Below are 26,361 nucleotides of genomic sequence, written 5' to 3' on the forward strand. Positions count from 1 at the left end.
TGTATTTGAAACATTTTTCAGTTGCAAGCTCGGTTTAGCAATTAGCACTGTGGAAAGATACCCTTTGAAGGACACTGATAGATATTCTTACATGGTTGTTTTCAGAGCTCAGAAAAGGGTATGTACTTTTCAGAATTAACAAGTGTTGATGCAGACATAAATTTTAAGTGAGAGAAATGGAAGTCACTCTCTGATCATAATGTAAATGCTCAGTTTGCACAGAGCTAAATAAGATGTGAAAATTTACATGCTCAAAGTTAAGCATGGGCAGAAATGATTGGGATTGCAGCTGTTGGGTGAAATTAAGCTCATCTAACCTTAAGACTCTGAAAGTTACTTGTGTAAATCTTACCTAGTCGCCTTAGACTCCTCAGTTAATGGAGGTAAGTGGATACCTTTTTTGGGCCAGTATCAAACAACGGGAATTACCCTGTGAAGGTGTGTATTTCCTCCTATTGACTAAGAAGGAAGCATGCAATGAATATATTAGACTAATATAGCCAATATTGGCAAAATTGGTTAAATTCAGTGAATTGTCCTGGGTTGTGAGACACAGGACTAACTTTTCTTCTAATGCTGGGGAAAATTGCACTTCTAGAAGACTCTACTGTCTGAATCTGTGAAAATATTTACTTTATAGCTAGTCAGGCTCTGTGGGATTCAAGGTCTTAGTGTTTTCGAGCCTTGCCAGGTGCAGGGACAAGGAGGAGCATTTGACCCAGGCTGGCCAACAGGATTATTTCATACCCTGAACGTCACATTCAATATAAATTAGAAAATTTTGCTGCGTAGCTCTCTCTCCCTTGGTGGCGGCGGGTCCAGACAACTCCTTGCCCTGGTGCTGGACCCCTGAGGCCTTCCCTTCCTCCTGAGGCCTTCCCTTCCTCCTGAAGCCATTGCACTCGCAGTGTCCGCCATTTGCTGTCCCTGCTGGGAGTGCACAGCTTCCTGCTGAGAGAATTGTCTGAGTATAATCCTTGTATGTCTTATATCAGTATCGGGATTAATACTGGTTCTTTAGTATTCTTGTTAATTATTTAGTCTTAGTCTATTAAGTCTATTTATATTTCAAGCCTTGTGTTTTTTTGTGTTCCCTGATTTCCCTTTCCGGGTGGGGAGGGTTCATTGGGTGATAGAATAATTGTCTAAATGACAATAAATTGTTATGGGTTCTCTCAAAACATAACAGAATTTAATCTCGGTCAACTGTACCATTTGGGGAAAGGATGAATTTTCTGGCTCTTCAGGGCATGCTCTAGTGCCCAAGATTATTGGTTTATGGGTGGGTGTGATGTGGTGGGTGTTGTGTGTGTTGGTGTTTTTTGTTGGTTTTTTTGTTTGTGTTTTTTTCTTGTGGTTCGACTCAATGATCTCAGAGGTCCCTTCCAACTATGATGATTCTGTGATTCTGTGAAATTTAAAATGCAAAGCAGGAAATAATGCTACAAACCTATGATAGGAGATAAAATGTAGCACACGGTCTTACAGTAAAGCTAGATATTCTTGTAACTGCAGTCAATGAAGACATTATATGATTTTCTATGATTCCCTGAGGCTAGAATTCAGCCAGGGCCTGTCCCACCCCCAGCCAGGAGCAGGCAGCTGGGGCACCAGCACAGCCCCAGCCCCGCCATCGGGCACCTCCTCAGGGATGGGGACAGGCCGAGGCCTGCAGGTGGGCCTGCAGGTGGGCCCAGCTCGGTGAGGCCTGAGGCTGGACAGGGCTGTGGGGAGCTGGAGACCAGCCCTGCTGTGGCGTTCATGGGGCAGGGGCTGATGGCCCTGGGGGCTGATGTGGGGTCCCGGGCCATGGGGGTGCCCCGGGGGCTGGCCAGGGACAGCTGGGGCTGGTGGTTCCATCAGGGACCTGGCACTTGCATTGGTTCTCAGTCAGCTGTATTTGTAACGGTAGTCATTTTTTGCTTTCATTTTGCCAGTTTATGCAATATTAAGGGGTTGATTTAATTTTTCCTTTGCCTTCTCACTGGAGAACGTAAGTCATACAAAGTGATAGTTTTAAGCAAAAACAAAACCAGAAGCTAATTCTGTCTGAGAAAAAATATGTGAAGACTTGGGTAATTAAATTGGTAGTAGTTAGAATCATAGTTTAATTACAAGTGTAGCTGAAAATGTGTGTTCAGACCAGTTGAAATCAGGAGATTTATAATTTCAGGATATGTTAATTTGTCCTTCCTAAATTTTGCTTCTTTAATGGAGATACATATACCTAAATGAACAGATTAGAAATATCTTTATGAAGAGACTATCACAATGTAAATTGTAAATTTGCAGTTGCAAATTTCTGTACATTTGAATGTATACCTTTCATTCATAAGTGCAATATTTGGAGTTAAATAGTAAAACAATATGAGAATCAAGCAACAAGAAAATTATTCAAACAAGTAATCTGGGGTATGATGGAATATTTAGAAGCAAGCAATATGCTTAAATTTAATTGAAGTAATAAATTCTTAAATAGAAGCAAAGAAATTACTTGTGATGAGTTTATTAAGCTGCTGGTGCTGTGAACTGGTTATGATTCCTTCATAACTTAGTTTCCTGCTTAAACTCAGGCTCGTTCCAGAGACATCGCATTACTTTTATGGGTCCTATTGCTTTGAGGTCAATGGAACTATGTCAGAGGAAAAAGTGGTATCAAAATGCTAAATATTTGCATAAATTTTATATTGCTTACATCGTGCTCTGACTTCACCTTTGGCAAAAAACTATAGCTGTCATTGTAGCCAAGAACATCTGAAACACATAGGTTTGAATGTAAGTTGAAAGAGGGAACTAATAAACAATTTAGCTGCCACTTTATCAGTCTGCAGATGCCCTCAATCCTGAGTTTTGGCTTCTGATTAAAGGCATCTGTCCATGCTTTTGCATCATTTCCTTTTAAAATTCTTATGTGTAATTGTTATTGATTGATTTATTTAATATTACTATGGTTTGGTCTATGTCTGTGAAAATTTCATGGATGCCTCTGCTTTTTCAAGTAATAATTGGGAAGAGGGAAACAGAAAGTTTCAGTAATTGTTGAGACCATTCATTAGAAGGGTTTCTGTACTACAGAGGGTATAAAAACTAATCCTCAAAGCATTCTACCAAAAATAGCAGAAATCTGTAAAGTGAAGATTATTTATTTCATGTGGCATCCAATAGTTGCACATCAGTGACTTAGAAATATATACATTTATCTTTTAACCTTTGGTATGCACAGTTTGCCAGTAAACCCGTTGGGTGCTGTGCTTAACTTGTAATAATTTTGAAGTCACCATGTGTTTACATATACATGAATATGTTGATGGATATATGGGTGGGTTTGGGGGTGAGATCACAAATAGTTCTTAATGCTTTTCAGCAGAATAGGTATTTTTTAATATCTTTTATTTTTATTTATGGAATAGTTATTTGTCTATAGACTTTGTCTCTAGTCACAGTGCAGGAATTTAACATCATCCAAGGCTTTTCCAAAACTCCCAGATATTTAGTAAAAATGAGTCACAGTGTTGAAGCATGTTTTACAAAGGTCCACTAACAGAACAGAAGAAATTAAAGTAGAAATAGGCAATATCAAAAATCCACCCAAAAATATCCAAAGAAAGGATGATGTTTCTATCTTCTTTTTTTTTTGTGCTCCATGTTTCTTCTTTATTTTCATTTTTTCCTCAAATTATTGTTTGACAATAATAATTTCCATTGTTTCCTCAAATTATTGCTTCTGCAATGTGAAGATCTAAAAGGCCTTTTTACAGACAGTAGACAGTTAATGTGTTAATATTGTATGCACTTGACATTTCCGAACTCGTTGCTGGAAAGCATCATGCCAACAGTGACATGGTTTTTAAGCTCCCTCTCCTTCTTTGCTGGTAACTTCAGGATCTTTTGTATATCAGCTTTCAAAACACAGTGAAAATGTGGACTATGAAAAGATTGAAAACTAGATTGGGCAAGTCTCTGAAAAATAGACTATACAAAATATTGTATCGGGAAGAGGATGCAGCAGTGGACAGCTACTAAGAATTAAAATGAACATATACATGTTTTTATATATGTCTATATAGATCATCATACTTCTAAATGTTGTTTCACAAAGATCCTTGGTTCCAAAGTGTTTATAGTCTCTAACACGAAAGAAAGAGAGGATGCATGTAAGCAGTTCACATAAGGGAGATTATATGAATTATGTATGAGGGCAGAATGGGATGGATTTCTGGGAGAAACAGACATTCAGGAAATATGATTTCAAGGAGAATGGAAAGAAAAAGTTCTTGTTAGGATAGAAAAAGGAAACTTTCCCATCTTAAGGGATTTAGTAAATAATAAATTGGAAAGGATAAGAGGGAAGAAAGAAATGATTGGTTGAAGAAGAAGCTGTAAAGACTGCAAAAAGCAAAGACAAGCAGAAAGCAGTTTAGTTGGTGTTTTTAGTTGGTGTTACAAAGCTAACATCTGCCGAAGATTAACACGCAGTATTACATGAAATCGTAATTATCCTCTACAGTTAGAAATTCCTAGAGCAGTGTACAATTAATGCAGAGATTTTTCACAATGGATGTGGTGAAACACTGGCACAGGTTGCCCAGAGAGGTGGTAGATGCCCCATCCCTGGAAAAATTCAAGGTCAGGTTGGATGGGGCTTTGAGCAACCTGATCTGGTTGAAGATGGCCCTGCTTATTGCAGGGAGGTTGGACTAGATCAACTTTAAAGGTCCGTTCCAAACCAAACTATTCTAAGATTCCATGATTCTATCTTTTCAGGGAAAATTACATGAGGAAAAAAAAAATTAACAATTACATAAGGGCTTGAGGGTAAGAGAGGAAACTGAGTTTTATGCAGCGAGTTCTGATCTGAAACAGAGAAGTCAACAGGTCTGGCTACAAGTCAGGTCTCAGATCAAGAAGTCAGTGAAACAGAGTTGACACATTCAGGGTCTGGATGAGCTGGAAGATAGACATGTAAATCACAGTGAAAATAGACAGAAAAATGCTGCATAGCAGTGATTCTGTGGTGGAAGTAGTAAGGACAACTTTAAGTGCATTGAGAACAAGAAAAAGAATAAAGAGTGAGAGCCTAATCATGGGGGAAATGAGGAGAGAAAATTAAAGGTGATCCAGGGGTCATGGTCCTAGAAGTTGAGGAGAATAAAAACCCATTAAAAAAAAGTAACTCAGAGCTAAAACTCACACATTCAAATATGTGAATATCCTTGGGTGCAAGAGGAGGGAATAGGTGGGTGGAAGGAAGCCTATAAGAATATAATAGGTTTTATTAAATGAGAGAAAATAATAATATTTAGTAAGAGACAAGCCATGAAAAGATAATTCTTACCATATGCTTAAATCTTGGAGATCTTAAACCTTGGCTACCTTTAAAAGGGTTTGCTGATGAAGTTGTGTTGATAGTGCATTGTCCACCTGTACATCCTTTGAATGAAGCTAAAGCGTTTACCAGCAAGAAGCTGATTTGACTATCATTTAAATCAATTTCCTAAGTAGAAAAAATATACCAGTAGAAGACTTGTGCTGGTGGAATTGTGATTACAGTGTTGGTTTTGCCTTTTTTAGTTATGTTGCTTGCAAGTATAAAGGCTTTTGAATTTGTATCCCTAGGACAGCTATGCCAACAGAAGTTGTGAGTGTAGGCCATGCCTCATTGGCTTTGAGTGAAGCCGCAGTGCTGATGGAGATTTCCTGACAATTGTCTCTAAATTCATTTTCACCCTTTTAATGGCAGTCATTAAGAGTGAGAGGTAACTATTTGTAGCTGCATCAGCAGAAAAGCAGGTTGATAAAAATCGTAGTTCCTCCTATGTTCTGGGGAGAACTATGCTCTTAATTCCTTTTAAGGAATTTTCTCTGTTCACAAGCAGATGCTTCAATTTATGGTAAAAGGAATAAAGCCCAGATTGCTTTCACAGTCTGCACTTTTATCCCTTGCCAGAAATGAGTCTAGTAGTGTACAAAAGTGAGTAGCAGCCTTGGATTTCATCACCAGGAAGGTAATCACAGATCGGTAGAGTGCATGGCATCTAGCAAGACAGATTCTTTCTTACTGGCTGCTACAGATGTGAAAGTGTGTAGCACCTGAACATTAATCTGATTGCAAAATTCTGGCAAATCGTTCCCCTGCCTGTATAGTTGGGTTGTGTATTACACCCGTGGTTGACAACTACATATTTGTGAAATAGGTTGTATTTGTAACAACCAAAATTAAACTGATCTGTGGGGCCTATGGAATCCTTCAGGGAAAAAGGAAAATCCTGTATTATCCTTAGAAATGAGTCAAAACCTGGTGTGTGAATCAGAATTCAGCTTTGGGCAGCTCCAAGGTTTTGATGTGAGATCCTCTTTTAACAGGCTTTTTGGCTTACACTAGGGGTCTGGCGGTATCTGGCAGACAGTGTTGCCCTTTTCATCTTGCTCTTGTTTGTAGTCCTTTGGGGAAAGGGCTAAAATATTCAGAATATAACCTTTCTAAGCGTTCTTGGTAGCATGTTTGGAAATGTGGAAGGATTATTTGATAGATGGTTTTCAGCATTCTGATGCCCACAGAATCATGGCTAATCTTTCTAATCTTCTTTATCTACAGTAATCTGTATATTCTATCCTCTCTGCATCTATGTATCTTGTGCTGAAACTGCACTGACAGGAAGTTCTAAAACGCCTATTTTTGTTTCTTTCCAACAGCTGGCTGTCCAGACTCCTTGATTAAAGAGCTTCATCACTTCAGGATTCTGGGAGAAGAACAGGTGAGTTAGCATCTCAAAGGCAACCTCTTAATGTCATGAAAGATAGACACTAATGAGACAGTTTCGTCTCTCTCCAGGGAGGCAGAGTGTATCTCATAACCCCCAATGACCTGAAATGTGGGGAAAAAAACACACAAGAGATATATGTGAGGTTTTTTTTTTCATTCTATCCATCAGCCTTGACAGGTTATTAATTGCTACATCTGCTATCTGCCACAGCTTTTTGGCTTTTGACTACAGCAGTAAACAGGCTCTCTCCAAGAGCAGATAGACAAACAATCTGACTAAGGAATTGATACTTAAAGCTACACATGGTATTATCCATCTCTTTTTGTGGCCTTTTCTCTCTTTTTAAAGTGTGTTTCTCATTCATAATTATAGCTCTGCTTTGTACTCAGAAAACTATTTCTGCAGGATTTTAGCAAAGCATAAGTGAAGTATGGATTACAGCACTCACAAGGTGGTCAGAGCTATTATTTTGTGAATAATAAAATTAATGTACAGAGGTATTGAGAAAATGGCCTTAAATTTTGAGTGACAAGTTGTATTTTCAAATGCTCAGTGCTCCTGAATTTCAAGTTGTCTTTGACTCTGAAGTATCTCTCCTAATGAACTGGTTATAAAGCCTAATGGCCTGACATAGAGTTGAAGATACTAGGGACTGAGGGCTTGAAAGCTCAGCATTAGTGTGTTGTACATGAGAATCTCTGCATCTTTTAATGAACCTGGCACCAAGGGACTTGCAGAAGGTTATATGAGGGCTATAAGAGAAGCAAAAGGAACTCCTGAAATGTTAATTCAAAGTCTGGTTTCTTACTTTTTAGATTGGATTATACTGTCAAGAACACCCTGTTACTTCTCCTTTCCCTGTCATTCTCCTTTTTTTTTTATTACAGTTAGGGCTGCTGATACATTTTCTAGACTTCCAGTTTTCCTCTACCAGCCCCCCCCACTTCAGTTGTTATAGAAAGTCAAAGCCCAGTTCCTCAGGGACTCAGCTTTTCCTCAGCAAGAAGACAGAAATGAAAGGGAGTGTGGGAGGGTTTTTCTGACAGGAACAGGGGGAAAAAAGACAGAATGAGGTACTGGAAGCAGGAATCTGGTGAGATCGAGGATTTAGGAAGAGAAAATAAAAGAAATTATGACTAGGATTGATGGGCCCAAGAGGCTGGTTAGAGCCAGCTGAAAAATGGATGTCAGAGTGAGAAGCCTGGGGACACTGGAGAAATGGGACTGGTTGGAGAAAGAGGGTAGGAGTAGAAACCAGAATGGTAGAGATAAAGGTCTGAGAAGGAGCTGGGACAAAGGACAGGAAATCTGCTAGAGAAACTGATAAATAAAGTAAGAGCTGTACTTACTGAGCTGCATGAAGAGGTGAAGCTAAGCACAGTAGGAGTGGGACAAAAGAAGAGATTTGAAGGAAAAGTAGGGAACAGCTAAACCAAGAGACAGTGAGTATGAGAGAGAGGGTTGAACCGGGCAGACTTCAGACTGGCAGAGCTCTGAGAATTGAGTTGTAGACCTCAGCCTTGCTAATGACTGCTGTCATAGCAATAGAATTTAACTGATGGACTTTCTTTTTTTCCTGTTTGGATTTTTGAAAAGGAAGTGGTAGACATAAAAATGAAGAGTTAAGAGTGCAAATGAAGAATTCAGACACTAAGAAATGTCATATTTAAGATTGTTTATGAAATCTTAATACTTTCTTTCTTCCACTTGCCTACCCTTACACCTTTGCACTAAAAGAATGTTGAATTAGATGATCATATACAAACTTCAAAAGTGGGATGATGTAAACCACAAGGAACCATAAAAGAAAAGAGAATGATTTTCTGTCCACCAGTAATAGAAGTCTTGAAAAGAGCAGAGGAGTTTGATAAGGAAAGCCTCTCTCTCTAATCAAATAAAAGCAGTATTTTTGCCACTTGTAATATTTTTGGTATTCTTTCAGACTTTCATAATGAAATTACTCCTCTTTGTATTGAATACACTTAAACAGATGAGAAATTTTCGTCATATTAGGAGCATCAAACTATGCAGATGGAAAGTTGTTTTGCAGAATGGGCCTGACCTATAAACATTTGCCTTTCTCTGAAGCTGGCTATACTGAGAGATTATTTGAATACAATGGTTATCATTACAGTCCTAACTAATGCCTTTCTTTGCAAGAAGTGAACATTGCCATGAGGCTTGAATTATTCTGTAAGTCCATACAAGTATAACAAATATTGCAATTGTATTCTGTCTCTACAAAATCATTGTTATCATAAGTCTACAGATGAACACAGTAGATCTTTCTTGAAGTTGTCACACACATTGACAGTTAGGGAGAAGTTGGTTGAAAACCAAGATAAATGAAGAAAGAAGGGAATTTCAGGCAAAGTCTTTATTCACATGGCTATCTAAGTATTTGTTATATTTCTTTAGTTATATATTTACTTTTTTAAAAGGTATAAAGTGTGTCTTTTTTTCTTTTATCATGCATACTTGATTAAAAAAAATCATAATTAATTATAAAGCTTTTATTCAGACTGCTTACAATATTGGTATTATCAACCAACATATATTTTCTTCCACTCCAAGCAATGGTCAAAGAATAATAGGGGCATGCTACTGCTTTACATCCAATCTTGATTTATTTTTCAAATACTTATGTATTTAAGGACAGATTATAACAGCAGAATGGACTATTGCGCTAATCTGTTCTGATCTCCTTTAGAATACACATTACATGACTTTCTTGTATTAATTCTTGTTTAAACCGGAGTATATTGCCTAGAAAAGCATCCATTCTTTGTTTACAAATCACTTGCAGACATTCAGTCCTGTTATACCTCTCAGTAGTAGAAGACAAAAAATTCACAGCCTCTTCTTTCCATGACTCCACCAGCACCTGCAGGCTCCCTACATCATGTATCTCCTATTCCTCAGTGTCTAGATCCTTTAAATTTCCAGCTCCCTTTGTCCTATCACAAGGCAGTAGGTGATCATCATAAAAAATTACTTCAGTTTATGAATGCATCTCAGAGAAAGCCACCATGCCCCTGAAACAGGACTTTAAAAATGCTTATACAGCAAAATGGAGTCTGTTTGTCAGCCAGACTGTCAACTAAATACATTTAAGACAGAATGAAGGAATCTTTCAGTTTGAAGTGGACATTCCCACTGGAACTTGTGGGTTTCAGTTAAATCAGTGGCTGCCCAATAATATATTTTCCCTTCAAGAGATTTCTATTTATTCACCTAAGAGGTGCCTCAGTGCTTGTGGATAATAGTTCATTCCTAGAAAGATAACTTTACATGGGACTGTGCTGGAAAGTTGTTTGCATAAACCCAGTTTACCAACAGTTCGGATACCTCTGTAGCATGAACTTAACCATCCATGTTACATGTTCATTACTTCCTCTTCTCAAATAGTTACAAGCTTTGTCACTGATGTTCTATGTTCTTGGTTTTCTTCCAAGTCAATGATAAACATTCTAGGTGGCATAAGGCCAAGAGTCAATACCTTCAGGACCTTTTTGGAAAAACACCTGCTTAATAATGATTGCCCATTTACAATTATATTTTAGACGTGCCAGATAGATAAGTTTTCATCCTTTTAATATATGGTATGTTAATTTTGTATCACTCCAGATACTTAATCAAAATGCCAGGCGGCAGCATGACAAATATCTTACAGAAGTCTGCTTCATCAACTCTCTTACTTTTATCAAGCAAATTTCAGTCAAATTAAAATCAAGCAACTATTTCTAATACAAAACCCTGGTATCTAACTTTTGTTCATCAAGTATTTATTTCCTGTAAATGATGACCATATATAATTTTTGTTGATGGCATTAACAAAGAAAGATTTTGAGTAGCTTGCAGGATCAAACGACTTGAAAGCATATGTTTCCCCGTCTATCTGTCTATCCAAATGAAATGTTTCTTTATCTAAGTGTAAGCATTGAAGGAAAACTAATTCTGAGGAAAAAAAAAAAAAAATCACTGTCTTTAACTTGATGCCTGAAGAGCTGCTGATTAATATTTTCTAAAAGGACTTCTATAATAATAATACAGTTGTCCAAATTGTCAAACTTCTTGGTAGTCTCCTGGACATGTAAAATTCCCATGCCTTCTCTTCCTTGTATATTATGGGAAATTCATTCTAGCTGAAAATTCTGTCTTTTAAGGTTTAGTTAGTGGCAACAAATTAGTTTTTAAAGAGATATTTGTTTTTAGAATTTATGGAAAGATGTGATGGTAGTTCTTGTGGTGAAGAAAAAGAGTACACATTTCCCTGGTACATGATATGCATTGTGGATACCTGATTTACCACACAAAACCGGTTTCCAGAGTGATTGGCTGAATGTGTGACACAAATACATTTAGCAACAGATTGCCACCCCTCTTGATACTTGACCCTTTGAGAAGGTGCCAGAGAGTCTGACCTAGAAACGTCTCCAAAAACAGTTTTGCCTGGTTTGTTTTGGACCTTCTTTTCAGAGACTCTCCTGGTGCACAAAGATCTGTACAAGGCAAAGAGAGTGTCATAGAATCATATGGGGTTGGAAGGGACCTCTGGAGATCATCAAGTCCAACCCCCCTCCGCCAGAGCGAGTCTACCTATAGCAGGTTGCACAGGAACTTGTCCAGGTGGGTTTTGAATGTTTCCAAAGAAGGAAACCTCTCTGGGCAGCTTGTTCCAGTGCTGTACCACTCTCACAATAAAGAAGTTCCTCCTCAGGTTTAGGTGGAACTTCTTATACTCAAGTTTGTGCCCATTTCCTCTTGTCCTGTCACTGGGCACCACTTAAAAAAGACCAGCCCTGTCCTCCTGACACCTTCCCTTTAAGTATTTGTAAGAATTGATTAGATCCCCCCTCAGTCTTCTCAAGACTAAAAAGACCCAAGTCTGTCAGCTTCTCCTCGTAGAAGAGATGCTCCAGGCCCTTAATCATCATTATTTCTCCCCAGGTGCAGCACCCTACACTTTCCCGTGTTAAATTTCATTAGGTTTCTCTCTGCCCAACTCTCCAGCGTGTCCAGGTCTTGCTGGATGGCAGCACAGCCTTCTGGGGTGTCAGCCACCCCTCCTAGTTTCGTGTCATCAGCAAACTTGCTGAGGGTACATTCCATCCCTTCGTCCAGGTCATTGATGAATATATTGAAGAGGACTGGACCTAATACTGACCCCTGGGGAACACCGCTTGTTACAGACTTCCAGCTGGATTCTATGTCCCTAAATCACAACCCTCTGAGCTCTGTCTTCAGCCAGTTTTCAATCCACTTGAATGTCCATTCATCTAACCCACACTTCCTAAGCTTAGCTATGAGGATGCTGTGGGAGACAGTGTGGAAAGCCTTGCTGAAGTCAAGGTAGACAACATCCACCGCCCTCTTGTCATCTATCCAACCAGTCATGCCATCATAGAAAGCCATCAGGTTAGTCTGACATGACTTCCCCTTGGTAAATCCATGTTGACTACTTCTCATAGCTTTCTTTTCCTCCACATGCTCCGAGATGGCACCCAGGATGAGCCATTCCATGACCTTTCCAGGGATGGAGGTGAGGCTGACCAGTCTGTAATTTCCTGGGTCCTCCTTCTTGCCCTTTTTGAAGACTGGGATGACATTGGCTTTTCTCCAGTCCTCAGGCACCTCACCTGTTCTCTAGGACCTCTGAAAGATGATGGAGAGTGGTCCTGCAATGACTTCTGCCAACTTCCTCAGCACTCTCGGGTGTATCCCATCCGGACCCATGGACTTGTGGACGTCCAGCCTTCTTAACCGATCTCTAACTTGGTTGTCCTCCACCAAGGGAAGATCTTCCTTTGTCTAGACTTCCTCTGATTCCTCCAAAGTCCATGGCTCCTGGGGGTTGGACCGAGCAGTAAAGACTGAGGCAAAGAAGGCATTCAGCAACTCAGCCTTCCCTGCATCCTCTGTTACCATGGTGACCAACTCATCCAACAGCGGGCCCACATTTTCTTTAGTTTTCCTTTTGCCTCCAATATAATTGAAAAACCCATTCTTGTTGACTTTCACATCTCTTGCCAATTTTAATTCCAAGGAGGCCTTGGCTTTCCGTGTTTCTTCCCTGCATAGTCTAACAGCATCCCTGTAATCCTCCCAAGTGCTCAGTCCCTTCTTCCATTTTAGTTTTTTCAGAAGGTCCCTGCTCAATGACCTAGGTCTCCTGCTTCCCTTGCTCGGTTTCTTGCTCTTGGGAATGCAGTGATCCTGAGCTTGGAGAAAGCAATGTGTCCTGGACATGCGGCCCCAGGAAGGGTAAAACCTGAAGCTTTCTAAATATCCTTAGCACTCTTGAGCTTTTTCTTGCAATTTGATCTGTTCGTAATCCATTATTTTCCCCTAGCATAATGGATGTAGTCCAACCTGCTGGCTAACTGCTTCACTTTATAGGTACCTGAGATTCTCTCAGGATTGGGATGTAAGATTTATTAACTGGGAAGCTATTGAAAAATAGCACAATGTAAGAAAATTAGTCTCCTGCAATAGCCATTTGCCCTATCAGCCCGGTTGTCTCTGCAAGGAAATGCAAATGGCTCTACAAGCGGTGATAGTACAAGCTGCTTACAAATATATGTTAAAGATGCACTAAATATGGGCTCTGTCCAAGTACAGTGGAAGGCAGGTAATTCAACAAGCCGGTGCCAGAGACAGCAGCGAGAACACTTTAATTCAGACCTAAACACTACAATATATCAACATAGCAAGATGACTTGCAGTGAACTGTTATGGAGTCTCCCTAATGACTCTCTGAGAAACTTCCCTCTTCTCCCCAAAGTGATAAAAAAAATCTTGTTTAATTGTTTAAATGGAATATTGAGATTCATGAATAAAATAAGAGCTAAATCTGAAGGCTGAGAGGGAAAACAACACAAGAGCAAGCAATCTGCTGCTATACCTGAGTGCCCCCAACAGGTCACAGCACAGATGAAGCAGATGAGCCATGCTAGTGGCAGGAAAAGAAGCTGCTAAGTAATGTATAGCTGCACTTCTCTGCTATATCATCTTCTGTGACAACTTTGCAGAATGTATTGGCCAGTTTCTTGATATTTTGACGGGAGAATGATCAATTTTAACAGATCTCTCCTATCAGCTGCTACTGCAAGTCATATCACTGCTCACTTTTTCTTTAGAAATGTTGTGGGCGTTTATATCCCTGGAATCAGAGCAAGCCTGGAGGCACTCTTTTTTTTTTTTTTTTTTTTTTAAAACTGAGAACAAGATGGCTTGATGATGGTACTGTGACCAAATCCCTTCTACTGACCACTTTTTTTTTTTTTTTTTTTTTTTTTTAATTTTTTTTCACATTTCCGTGCAAGCTGGGGAAACTTATGCAAAGGAGTACCCTATTTTGAAAATTTGCAGTTGCACATCCCCATGCTATTGAAAGGTGGTGTGGACTTGTGCTAGGTTTTGCTGTGAGCTGTAACTTCAAGAGATATGGAAATCTAGTATCAAAAGAACACAGGATAGAAATGTGCAGATAGAAATCATTTAACGTTAATTGAGGTTTTAAAGGAATTTGTATACAATCTGTGTGTGTGTGGCAAGGGGAAAGTCCTTTTGATATTTTTTTTGCTTGCAATACGTGCTAGAGCATATTTTTTATAAGAATATGCTACAGAACATTAATGTAAAGTGAGTTTTAAACTAATTGATAGATATTTACCCATTCAAGCAAAATTAATGTCATGTGACAATTCTAATTCATCAGCTGAATTTAGTGCAGGAAACTGTCAAATATGATCAACAAAGTGTTTCTGAAGTATTTGCAGATCAAGATTTTTTGATTACACTTGGAAAAAATGTAAGATACCTCTCGATAATTCACATGCAGTTAAAAAAAAAAGAAAAACTTTTCATGGAATAATTTATCCAGTTCATAATTACTGTGCTATTTTGTTAGTATTCTCAGATGTGTATCTTTACCAGTATACTGCCTTGCAGCTCTGTGCTTTCCCACCTAGTCCCCTAGATTCAGCTACTACTCAGTGTGAGTGATACCTACGTGCATCTTTCAGTTTCTTCCACTTTTCCGTCTAATACCTGATTTCTGTCCATCTCATTTGGCTCATCTTTTGGATCTGTCATCACCTTCTCATCAACTTTCTCTCTAACATTGAGCTACTGGTCTTCTTTACACCACCTTTTTTTTCATAGCTGGAACTACAGAACAAACTTTATAGTCCTGCAATTTCATGTGACTGGTGATGTGTTTCTCTTTTCTCCTCATGCTATATCCACTTTGAATGTCTGCTAACCACCTTCTTCCCTGTCTTCAGAGGTAATTTGAAACCATGTGAGTTCCTCAGCTTTGTCTCTCCTGGATTATCAGAACTTTATCATCTTTGACTTCTTGTCATAGGCATAGCATCTCTATTTTCTTACTCCTTTCTTAACTTGTTGTCTGTGCACTAGACAAGTAAAAGTAATTTCTTTTTGGTTCAACAGCTGAGATAAAAAACGCTGAGAAAGAAGGGAAAAAGTACTTGTGATCAAAACTAATTTAAAGAATATTCTTTTCCTGTCAAAACCAAAAGCTATGTCATTTTGTGTAGGACCCAAATTTCCATTTGTTTACCTGTACGTAACAACTTGAGAGCTTCTAAAAATAAATGGAGGAATTATCTTCCACCCAGCTTTCATTAAATTCAGAGAGAGGACATGAACAGAAGTGTTCAGGGTCTCGGGTGGATGTAGAAGTTGGGACTTCTTCCACCACTTGGATGACTTTGATCTGCTTTCATGGAATAAGCTTATATTCACTCCTGTGACCTGAGAAGTGGAATTCGCAGGAGCCAGTATCTACTTCAGTGCATCTCAGTTACACAATTTGCAACAGCATCAACTGAAAAAATATCCTTGCATCAGTTACAGCCTTGGTGGTTGTCATTTGTAGGGGAGAAAGAAATGTGGAATCGAGCTCCACAAGAGTTGGAAGGAACTGAATGTTAATGTTCAGCATTCAGTCCATTCAGACTGATCCCACAAATGATGGAAGATCACAAACTTCCAAGAGTTTGTAAATACAGTGCCAAGCCATATACTGTGCTTAGTCCAGTTTTTTCATTGCGTCATGTTGCCTCTCATGTATTGTTTGATTTCTGCTATAACCTGTTCCAGTGTCCTCTCTTCTCAGCATTCTTTATTTTCCATTTTCATACTTCTCACTATTGTTTTCTTTCATATCGGTTTGCAGTCTTCCCTTTCTTTCACCCTCTCTACTCTAGTTAAATTTTGTCCATGAATTGTGTTGCATTGGTCCGGTCATAGATTTCTTATCTAAGCATTTTCTTGAGAATGCCTTATGCAATTTTCCATGACTCTCCACAATCAGACAAACTCCAGCCCTGTAGATGAGATTCTCTTTCTGGTCTGCATTGTGGTGCTTCTGTAGGAACAAGAAGGAGCTGATGCTCTGAACTTGCTCCTACCATCATATTGCTGGCCAGTAAAGGAGCCCAGTAACTCAGGAACTGCTCCTCAAAGACCCATGTCAGTCCATCTCTTTTTAATCTATATTTTAGATGACACTTTTGTAAGTATTTTTACTAGTCCAATGAGTACTAAGGGTTTTGTTGCCTAATTACATTATGGAACTAATTCTTTTCTTTTCTTTTCTTTTTTTCTGTGTGTATAATACATATAAATAAAGTGCTTAGTCTACATTATGGACTAATAGCCTCCACAATCTAATTTTGAAACACACAGATGGTTATTTGATTTATAGGAGCAGTAAAAACAATCTGACTCCAGAAAGTAGATTTTCTTTCCTCTGAGACCATTACATGCAGTTAAAGAAGCAAGTAATCAAATTACCTTTCAGAGATTAGAAATTTTGTCTTTACATCTACTGGTAAACTTTTGTGTAAAGTTGCCTGCAAGGCTACTACTGAGCAGATGCTTTTAGGTGTGAGGAAAAAAAAAGCAAAATAAAGAAAACTGTGCCCAAAGTGTAGAAGCAAAATTAAAATAGCACAAGGCACGTGTGCTGTGGCAGGGGATGTTGGAATAGATGATTTTTTAGGGTCTCTTCCAACCCAAACCATTCTATGATTCTTATGTTATTAAAGTGTAAGTTAGAAATTAAATAACATGGCAAGGAATCACTGTGTTCACAAAGTGTATTTTGCAGGAGATTTGTGCATCCAGGTGCATTTTAGTTTTGTCAGCGTCTGAACCTCAATGTAACTGAAAAGACTTCAATCCATAGTTAAACCTGGTTTATTCCTGTGTCAGCCCAATGATTTAATTTATATTACCCTTGATTTACAACATCAAATGATTGAATTTCCACTGGTTGAAAACCCAGTACCATTCTAAGGCTCAAGGGAAACCAGCCCACTCCGGAAAGTGGGGAGCTGGGAATAAATGGTTGCAGTTATCCAGCCTCTGTGTCTATGTCACACTATAATTTATAAAAATCATTTCTAAAGGCCCTGAGAAATCTTTATGAGCAAAGATTGCATGAAAGAACTGCATGATAGGGTTGAAATACCATTAACTAGAACTGGGATTTTTTTCTGCTCAAAATTTTATTCCATTAAAAGTATAGATTTGGCTTGACTGAAGGGAAAGTTCTTAACAGGATGCAGTTTTCAGAAGAAAAAACAGAAACAGAATGTTTTACAACTATATTGTTCATATACTTTTAGCTGCCTTAGCACTAGGGGTTTGGAGTAAATAATATTTTTAAAGCATTTTTTTTCAAATAGGCATTGAACTATGGTTCTATGGTGAACCCTGCAACTATTTACCTACTTGTATTTCTGAGGACCTTATTACAGTAGCGTATAAATGCCTGAGATGCTTTGCTCAAAAGCTGATTTCTAGCAGCAGTAGACGGCTGGTGATTTCTGTGTAATTTTATGCCCCTCATTACCATAGTATTTGATGTCCTCATGACTATTAATGGATTTTTCCTCTTAACACTACAGTGAAATCAGCAAGTATCATTCTCCCTCTTTACAAATGGGGAACTGATGAGAAGCATGGATTAAGTGACTTACGTGAAAACCACAGGAAAGCTGTGCTGCTGCCAGGAATTGAAATCAGATGCCATGAATGCCAGTTCAATCAAGTTCCCCATATATTAAACTTTGTAAGAGGTTTTTCCTTAACATAATTAGAGACATTTTTCCTCCTTGTAACATGTAGAACCATTTTACACACAATGAGCGCATCTCTAAACAGGAGGCACATTGATAATAATTGAGTAATAGATATTACGAAATATTTTGAATGTACAAAAGAGTTAGATACATCTTTTAATGACAGCTCTTTACATGTTAGATATCTAGCCTAAGTTATTTTTCTCTGCTTCAACTTTGGCAGTTCCACAGGGTGATTCATCCTACCTATCTTAGACATCACATGTAAATCAGTATAAGTTCCCTTCTTGGGATTTTGTTTTTTCTCACTCAGTATATTTGGAGACTGTATGATTTGTTTAGGTTACATGTTTAATTTTTGAAGAGCTAAAATTGTGTGAGAAAAGATTAATTGCATCCTATCTCTACTGTTAATTATAAAAGGAGTCCAAGCAACCAGTGCAACTGTAGACATCATCACTGTGGAATAAATGTTTCGATCCTTTACAAGCCTTTTATAAATGCACCCTTAGTGTAAAGTGAGTCGTTTTGTTTCAGGCCACTGATTAAAGAATATAAATCCACGTATGTTATGTATGACTGTATTACAGCAGCAAACGTGTATATGTTGTGCTACTACATGTTTTAGTTGGTTGCTGGATTTTAAGTGAGCTAGTGTACAGGCACAAGGAAAAAGAAATTAGAAAATGACATCTCATAAATGTATCTGGACTTTGAAGGTAGAAAACAGGCTGGTAACTAGATGACAAGATGTGCAAACGCATTTAGTAGGATCTTTCCTGTCTTCAAATTTATAATTTTCTTGGCTTTTATAGTGTGAAAATCACTGATGAGAGTGCTGTACTGATCTGGCATGAGTCCTCTGCTGAACCAGTACAAAATGTCAAATTTGTTGGACAGAATACGACAGCTTTGTCCACCTTGCCAGTAGGTAGACTGGACATTTCCTTTCTGTAACTTTCTCTAACAAGAAAGACTGATTCCCTTCTTACCTATCTCCCATTTGTTGTGTTTAAAAAAAAAAAAAAAACCAACCAAAAAAAACCGGAGAGGAGACAGGAGGAATCTCGTCATGCCCTTTTATGCTAAGTTAATGACTGGAGAGCATATCCTTTATTTCAGCTGAGAATTTATTATGGAAATGCTGACAGAATCGCAGCTACAATGTCACTGGCGTTTCCTTCCATAATGAGAAGCTGCTAATGATCCCACATCCAGCACAATGTTCCCTCTTAACGGGGTAAGACAATCATCGTCTTCACCTTCAAGTCCAGTCTCTGCCCTGAAGACAAATGAGGTCAGCAGAGAGTTTTGCAGCTGTGGTTACCCATATTTCTGTTCAAGGCCACCAGAATGACTCAGAGCGCTGGGCGTGTGTTTAGTGCAGGGATCACAAACTTTGCTGAAAATTGTCAGAGTCCAGTGTTAAATATTTATGCCACACTCTAGGGACCAACATAATAATAAAACAGAAAAACACCAGTTGACTTGTTGAGCCCCGGCATTCAAGGAGACTTTGCAGACATGTCTTCTACATTTCTCAAAATACTGGTATCTTTCAGATCCAAGACCCTTAATTCAGTATTTCTTTCTTTCACACACTGAGTGATATTTTGAAGGCTTTCTTTCCTTTTTGGTTTCACTTTTCTTTTGAAAGGAAGTTTGTTTGGATTTTTTGTTAACTGACAAAGATGTATACTTCCAGTTTGGTAAACCTTTTTTTTTTTTTTTCTGTGATACAACACTTTTATGTCTATATATTACAGTGTTTTAAGAAGTCACATACTATTTTTAAAAACCCAACATAACAAGATGTGTTATGGCAACATTTGTAGAAGAATTTTCTTAAATATACCCACAAAATATGCAGTGGTGTCCCCGTCTGTGTAATTTAAAATTCTTCTTTGTATCCTTTGTGTATGAGGTTTTGGTCCTGGACTTCACTCACAGGTCCAATAGGTCACTATTGCAGGTTCTATGTGTACAAGGCGATTACACTATTGCAATTTAAAAGCAACTCGCGGAATACACTGTTGCAGCCTACAAATGATTCCCACAAGTAACACCACAAACTGCAAGCGCGCTAGATATGAACACCTTAAAAGAGTGCACCAATCCCAATCCTAATAGCATGCCATAGACCATCCGTATGTTTCTTAGTCACTTACCCTCTCTCTCAGGTAAGGTCTCTCCATCCCTGGGAAGTGACCTTGTACAGAATCTCCTCCAGGCCAGCTGGATCCTTGGAGGATTCCCACCCATCTTTCTCCCCAGACCTTGCGGTTTATATATCCTATATATCTGTGCGGGTGCAGGATCATGCCTGAGATGGTGTGATAGCTAAGTCTCCGTTGCTCATTTTGTGATGTAAATCACGGGAATAGTGGTCTGGGACTCAGGGCATTCTGTTTGTTAAGGGAGATAAGGCTCCAGTTGGTGTTGGTTTCGGTTTCGACTTAAGACAACCTCGGGTTGAGCCGTTTATCGGCTCCCCCCGAGTTATCTCAGCACAGACAAGGCAAGGCGGGATGAAGCTGAGTGGGATGGCAGCCCCCTGCGTCTCACCTAGTGTGCTCTGAAACCGGTTTGGCTGGGTGCTCCCATACAGGTCCAATTCCTTCAGTTTTCCATGTGGGATTTCTTTGGAGAGTGGTGCAGATTGGTGAGTGAATTTTTTATTTGCCAAAAAAAAAAAAAAAAAAAAAGGATCAGGATTTTTCTGAGCAGTTATGGGATAAAAATTTATGAAGCACTAAATACTGTTGTGAGTGCTGTAACATAAAGCTCTGTTTTGTGCCTTTAGCACACCATAAAGTCATTCCGCTCACAGAGAAAATTCATCCTACTCCCTTCCTCTTTGGCCTTTCGGATTTTCCTGTTTTCTTTGGGGCTGTTAGGACCAAATGCTTTCATTTATTTCACTCTACAGTAGACCAGATTTATAGGCGAATCTGAGGCCTGGTGTACAATGGTTATATAGCCACCAGTGTGGAACTGCACCAACGCAGAAACTAGGAATGGGTGTGATTTACATGTGCACAGCATGATTTGTACTTCTCAGCTTATCTCAGGCTGAAAGCAGGGTAAGTTGGACCAGGGAAAGTTATTGCAATGGCATCAGTCATTTTAGAGTAGGCGTTTCTGTCAGTGGGGATACAGTGAGCGCGTTATTTAATATTGCTGTGTGTCAGTGTCTCCATCATTAAAATGGAGGCATTTCCATGGCCTCGTAGGTTATCAAGTATGGAACTAGATGAAAACTGCAAAACCTAAAAAAATTTCCTGAGAGACCCTGGAAAAGAACTACACCTAACAGTGAAATAAATTTTTAATTTTTCTGAGCAGTTATGGGATAAAAATTTATGAAGCACTAAATACTGTTGTGAGTGCTGTAACATAAAGCTCTGTTTTGTGCCTTTAGCACACCATAAAGTCATTCCGCTCACAGAGAAAATTCATCCTACTCCCTTCCTCTTTGGCCTTTCGGATTTTCCTGTTTTCTTTGGGGCTGTTAGGACCAAATGCTTTCATTTATTTCACTCTACAGTAGACCAGATTTATAGGCGAATCTGAGGCCTGGTGTACAATGGTTATATAGCCACCAGTGTGGAACTGCACCAACGCAGAAACTAGGAATGGGTGTGATTTACATGTGCACAGCATGATTTGTACTTCTCAGCTTATCTCAGGCTGAAAGCAGGGTAAGTTGGACCAGGGAAAGTTATTGCAATGGCATCAGTCATTTTAGAGTAGGCGTTTCTGTCAGTGGGGATACAGTGAGCGCGTTATTTAATATTGCTGTGTGTCAGTGTCTCCATCATTAAAATGGAGGCATTTCCATGGCCTCGTAGGTTATCAAGTATGGAACTAGATGAAAACTGCAAAACCTAAAAAAATTTCCTGAGAGACCCTGGAAAAGAACTACACCTAACAGTGAAATAAATTTTTTATCCGAGAATTATTTTGCCAATCAGTTTAATGAAGTTTATTTTAAAAATAAAATTGGCTGGGCAATTTTTATAACCCTTTAGAACTAAAACATTATACTGTACTTCTAGCTATAGATACTTGGCAGTTTTTGTGGGTTTCCTTTCAATCTGTATACAGCATTTGTCAGTATCTGTTGTTGGACTATATTTATGATGTTTATTTATTTATGTTATGATTTATTTTTTTATATCAGTATAAGAGTTCTTGAGGTTACTTACAGAAACAGTCTGCTGTTTCCTGGATTTTACTATCCAACACAATTTTCTGGTTGTGAAAATGATACCTGTGAGTCAGAAAATATGATGTGAGTTGGAGCAGAGTGACACCCCATTCAGCGACACCGCGAAGTTCTAGGCATTGGACAAATAACCTGGACTTAGCATGTGAGAAATCAGGACAGCTGACTTGATTAGGTGGGATAGATTCAAGCTCAAAGTTTGGAGGGGGGAGAGGGGAGACACGGACTGTCGCATGCCATTGGAAGTTTAACCCCATTCTCTTGCATTGTAGTACAACCGGTACCAGCGCTATGGGGCCGAGGAGTGCGTGCTGCAGATGGGAGGAGTCCTGTGTCCAACTCCCGGCTGTGGAGCGGGTTTGCTGCCTGAACCAGGAGTGAGGAAAATTGTGTGTGAACCAGGCAACGGAATAGGCTGTGGGGTAAGAACATACACTTTTCCTACTAATGATGTGGGAAACACTTTATATTGTACCATGTTAGAATAAGGGGGGAAATGGTTTTTTTCTCCCTTTCCTCCAGTCACTCTGAATTGCCCTTCATACCAGAGTGGGATACTGTAGCTCAGTATACAATTTAAATATAGCACCATGGCTTAGGAATGATGACTTCATCGTGTGCAATCCAGAATTTGTTGCTTTATTTGGTTTAAGAAGTTGCTGAGTAGATACAGTAAGAAACTGAACAATGCAAATGACAATCCAAATCCACTTTGACTTTCTTCTCCCAGCACTCAGCAGAAATGAACAGGATCTTGAGCAAACCATTCGTTATTATATTAACACCAACTTTCTTTATAAGACATAGAAAAAGGAGAGAGAGAGAATGACCAGTCTGTGACACTGCAGTGATATTGCTTATGCATGTTAAGACACATGATGAAAAGGAATATAGAATTTTATTTTTTTTTTTCATAAAAATTGCTTTTAAGCAGGGGGAGTGCACAATTAATGGTGGATTTCTGGAAAACAAAACCAGATGACACTTGAGAATGTTGTTGCTAAGAGGTCAGATCATATGGATCAGTGATTTTTTTAGCAGTAGAAAAAAATAGGAACCTTACAAGAATCAAAGTTTGGGGGAAATGGGAATATGTAGAGACAAATCTCTGTATAAAAGAACCTATTAAATGTAAGATCACAGTGACTAACCGATGGTTGTACTAAGTGACTCTTTCCATAGTTGGCATTATTACTGAATTCCATGCATGCTATGAGAGAAGAGAAAATATCTATATTTATGAAATATTAGCATCCTCTTGCTGCTGTCTTTCTTGTGGAAAATGCACTTTTTATTACAGCTTTGATGTTGCCCAAACTGATACCATGGAAGAGTAATAGTTTGCCGAACTAGGAAGTAGCAGTAACTTGTCTTCTTTGAGTAGGTTAGCATCTGTCGACCTTGGTAAAACTTCCTATCTGTCCATGCAGTGGTGCATGTAAAGCAGAGTATTCCCCAGACTCACTGAGCAGACACAGGGCTATAAAATAAAGCAGAAGGTAGAAAAGTAGTAATAAACAAGACTGAGTAAGCAAAAAGAAATGCGTCTGAATTAACTATTAGGGATTGGTTAAAAAAGTTAAAATCACAAATAATTTTTACTCTTCTCTCTGCCTTGACGTGATGAAAATCAACCTGTGTTTTGCAGCTTTATTCATCATCATCACTAATCTGCAAATGCCCTGTAAATAAATTGTACGTAGCGTAAAGGATTGATGTATTGCCTGGTTTAGCAAGCTGCTCTGTTTCCTTTTATGGACTCTGTGCTGGGCTTGCTGGTGACCAGATCTGCAGCCTTGAGTTTAACCTCACCCTTTGTTCTGGTGTGTGTGATGTCTGGAATGTTGTGGGGTACAACTGAGTTGGGGTTCACTGAGGCTGAAATAAGAAGCAAGAGGCTGGTCTATAAGCCAAATTTTGGTAGCATTAAGACCCTTCTTCAGAATCTATAATGGAACAGGATGAAAATACATGTCTTTGAATCTCTCTTTGTGCCCTGCCACATGATAACCTCAAGGACGATTTGTCGCAGAGGATTTTCTGTGGTGAAGGCCCTAGCACTGAAGTCAGCTGCTGGTGGGACAGCTGACTGAAGGTAAGGGTCTGCCTGCAAGAACAGCATGGCAGTTAGGAAAGCTATTTTTTTTCAACTCTGTTTTCTGTAGTCACTCTGAATGTCTTCTATTCAGAAAGTTAAACTATGTAGGGTATTTCCCAGACAAAACCTGGCCTTTTTTAGCATGAAGGCCTTCCATTCTTCCTTATGGAATCCGGGTACATCCACTTCAGAGGTCTGGCTTCCCTCAACAGTATACACAAGGATTTATAAGCTCAAAGAAAGGCCCAAGATGAAGAGTGTCTTTTTGTCTATCCAAATAAAGGTAGCAAAAAATGCTTACCTGTACAGCGTAGGTTAGAGACATGTTCCTTGTTAAAGCTAATATCAAAGAAATAAAGAAGATAAGGTGAATCTGGAGATTCTCTATGAATACCTGTGTCATCCTTTAAGCTATACTTTAGATATATATAGTTTCTTTTTGGGGTATTTGAACCTCTGTCCTTGGGTAAAGTTCAGAGTCGGTAACATATTGCTAACAGCAGAAGTTACTTCTAACATAAATGATGTTATTCACCCACAAGCTCTTGTAGAGAAATATTTGTCTGCTGCACAGAACAAACTGATTGTTCAGGCCTGAATTGCAATATAACGGTGGCTAACAACTGTCAAGTATTTGGCAATTTTTATTAACTGATGAGATGGATCAAGGTAGGGAGGGGGGATAACTTTTCAAGAGAAAGTCAAGACAGTAAATGAAAAGGGTTTTCAGAAGCTGTTTTAGAAAAGGAGAGGCACAAGAAAGCAAATAGAGAATAAGCTGGCTCAGAGGCTGAGGTGAAATTAATATTCCATTATTCGGAGAGAAAATTGTGTGAGGTAGTCCCAAACATGTAAGGACTTCAACCAAATCTGAAAGAGCATTGAAAAGCAAATAGGTACCTGAGCCTGGCTTGATACAGACATTTTTCCTTCCTCGGTTTCTTTCTGTGGTATGTGAAATGAGGAACTAGAATCTTTTTTTGCAAAGTCATTGCTATTGGTGTCAAAACTAAATGTGAGTCTCCAAGAGCACGCTTTTAATTTGCTAAAAGGGCCTTTGGGAAAGTTAAAGATGGTAGTTTTGCTTTGTCTGAGGAAATTCAGAAAGAACAAAATGTGGGGGCCAGAAACAGCTTGGTAAATATCTAGACAGAGCTGTGCCAAAAAGGTGAGGAGAAAGGTTTAAATTTAAGAATCCCCATATGTACCTTGTGCAGTCAGGCATTATTCAGGCTGTCAGGCAAAGAAATAGAACAAGAAAAGAGATTTATTTTGACTTGAAAAGTAGTATGCAGATGTCTTTTTAATGATTATGAATAGTCCTCACCCACAGCCATATTGTGGTACCATTCACTGACCTCACTCTTACCTAATCTTTCATATTTTTTATCATTAGCCATAAATATATTAATTGATTTACCAAGATATTACCATTATATAATGTTGTTCTACCTTCATTACTATGCATCAGACCTATGTTACTAACTTTTATTGCTCAGATATAAAATTTTGACATATTTAATATGAGAAAACAGCAACAAAACATAGAAGACAGTACTTATTGTACCAGCTGGCTTGGGTACAGGAAAAGCTGTGGTAATCAAGCCATACAAAAGCTCTATGAATAAAACATTTTTGTCTTGTTTTATATGATACTGGCATATTATTTCCTAAATATTAGGGAAAAGTTTGGAGTTTAGAACAGGTAAGAAGTGAGCTTCAAAAGGGACTATACTACCTGTTTATTAAAAAGTTTCTACACATGTGGTTTCTACACACAGAGCTCATCTGTCATGCAAAACATCCACTGTCAATATCTTTCAGTGGGATGACAACTCATGTGTGATTGAATCCCAGCCCTTGCTCCGCAACGATATAAACATTATGCAGCATACAATATCAGTTGACCTGTCCCTTGGAATGGGGTGAGATGGGAGATTGGGGATAGTGGAGACAGAGGCCCTGTCAATCTTTTGCCTTTGAGTTTATTCATTCCTAGTGTGGTCTATGTAAGTAAGAAGAAGAATGGATTTCCAGAGATCTTCTGTGGTTTGATAATCCTTTGCTAGGAGACCTGACCCTTGAAGCTATAGCCAGGTTGATGGAGGTTCTGAGACCAGTCCAAACTACCCTAAGGTCTGGGGGACAACTTAA

General features: G+C 38.8%; 1 protein-coding gene across 1 annotated transcript in view; it reads left to right on the top strand.

Annotated features, from left to right (window-relative positions):
• The window catches only part of PARK2 (parkin RBR E3 ubiquitin protein ligase), a 622,540-nt gene that overhangs the window by 483,717 nt on the left and 112,462 nt on the right, over positions 1–26,361 (top strand). The window contains exons 10-11 of the mRNA XM_014950502.1: positions 6,694–6,755; positions 22,382–22,531. Coding sequence (XP_014805988.1) covers positions 6,694–6,755; positions 22,382–22,531 — 212 coding nt within the window. The remainder of the gene's footprint in view (positions 1–6,693; positions 6,756–22,381; positions 22,532–26,361) is intronic.

This window comes from Calidris pugnax, unplaced genomic scaffold, assembly GCF_001431845.1.
Source record: "Calidris pugnax isolate Ruff unplaced genomic scaffold, ASM143184v1 scaffold24, whole genome shotgun sequence".
Classification (NCBI taxonomy): domain Eukaryota; kingdom Metazoa; phylum Chordata; class Aves; order Charadriiformes; family Scolopacidae; genus Calidris; species Calidris pugnax.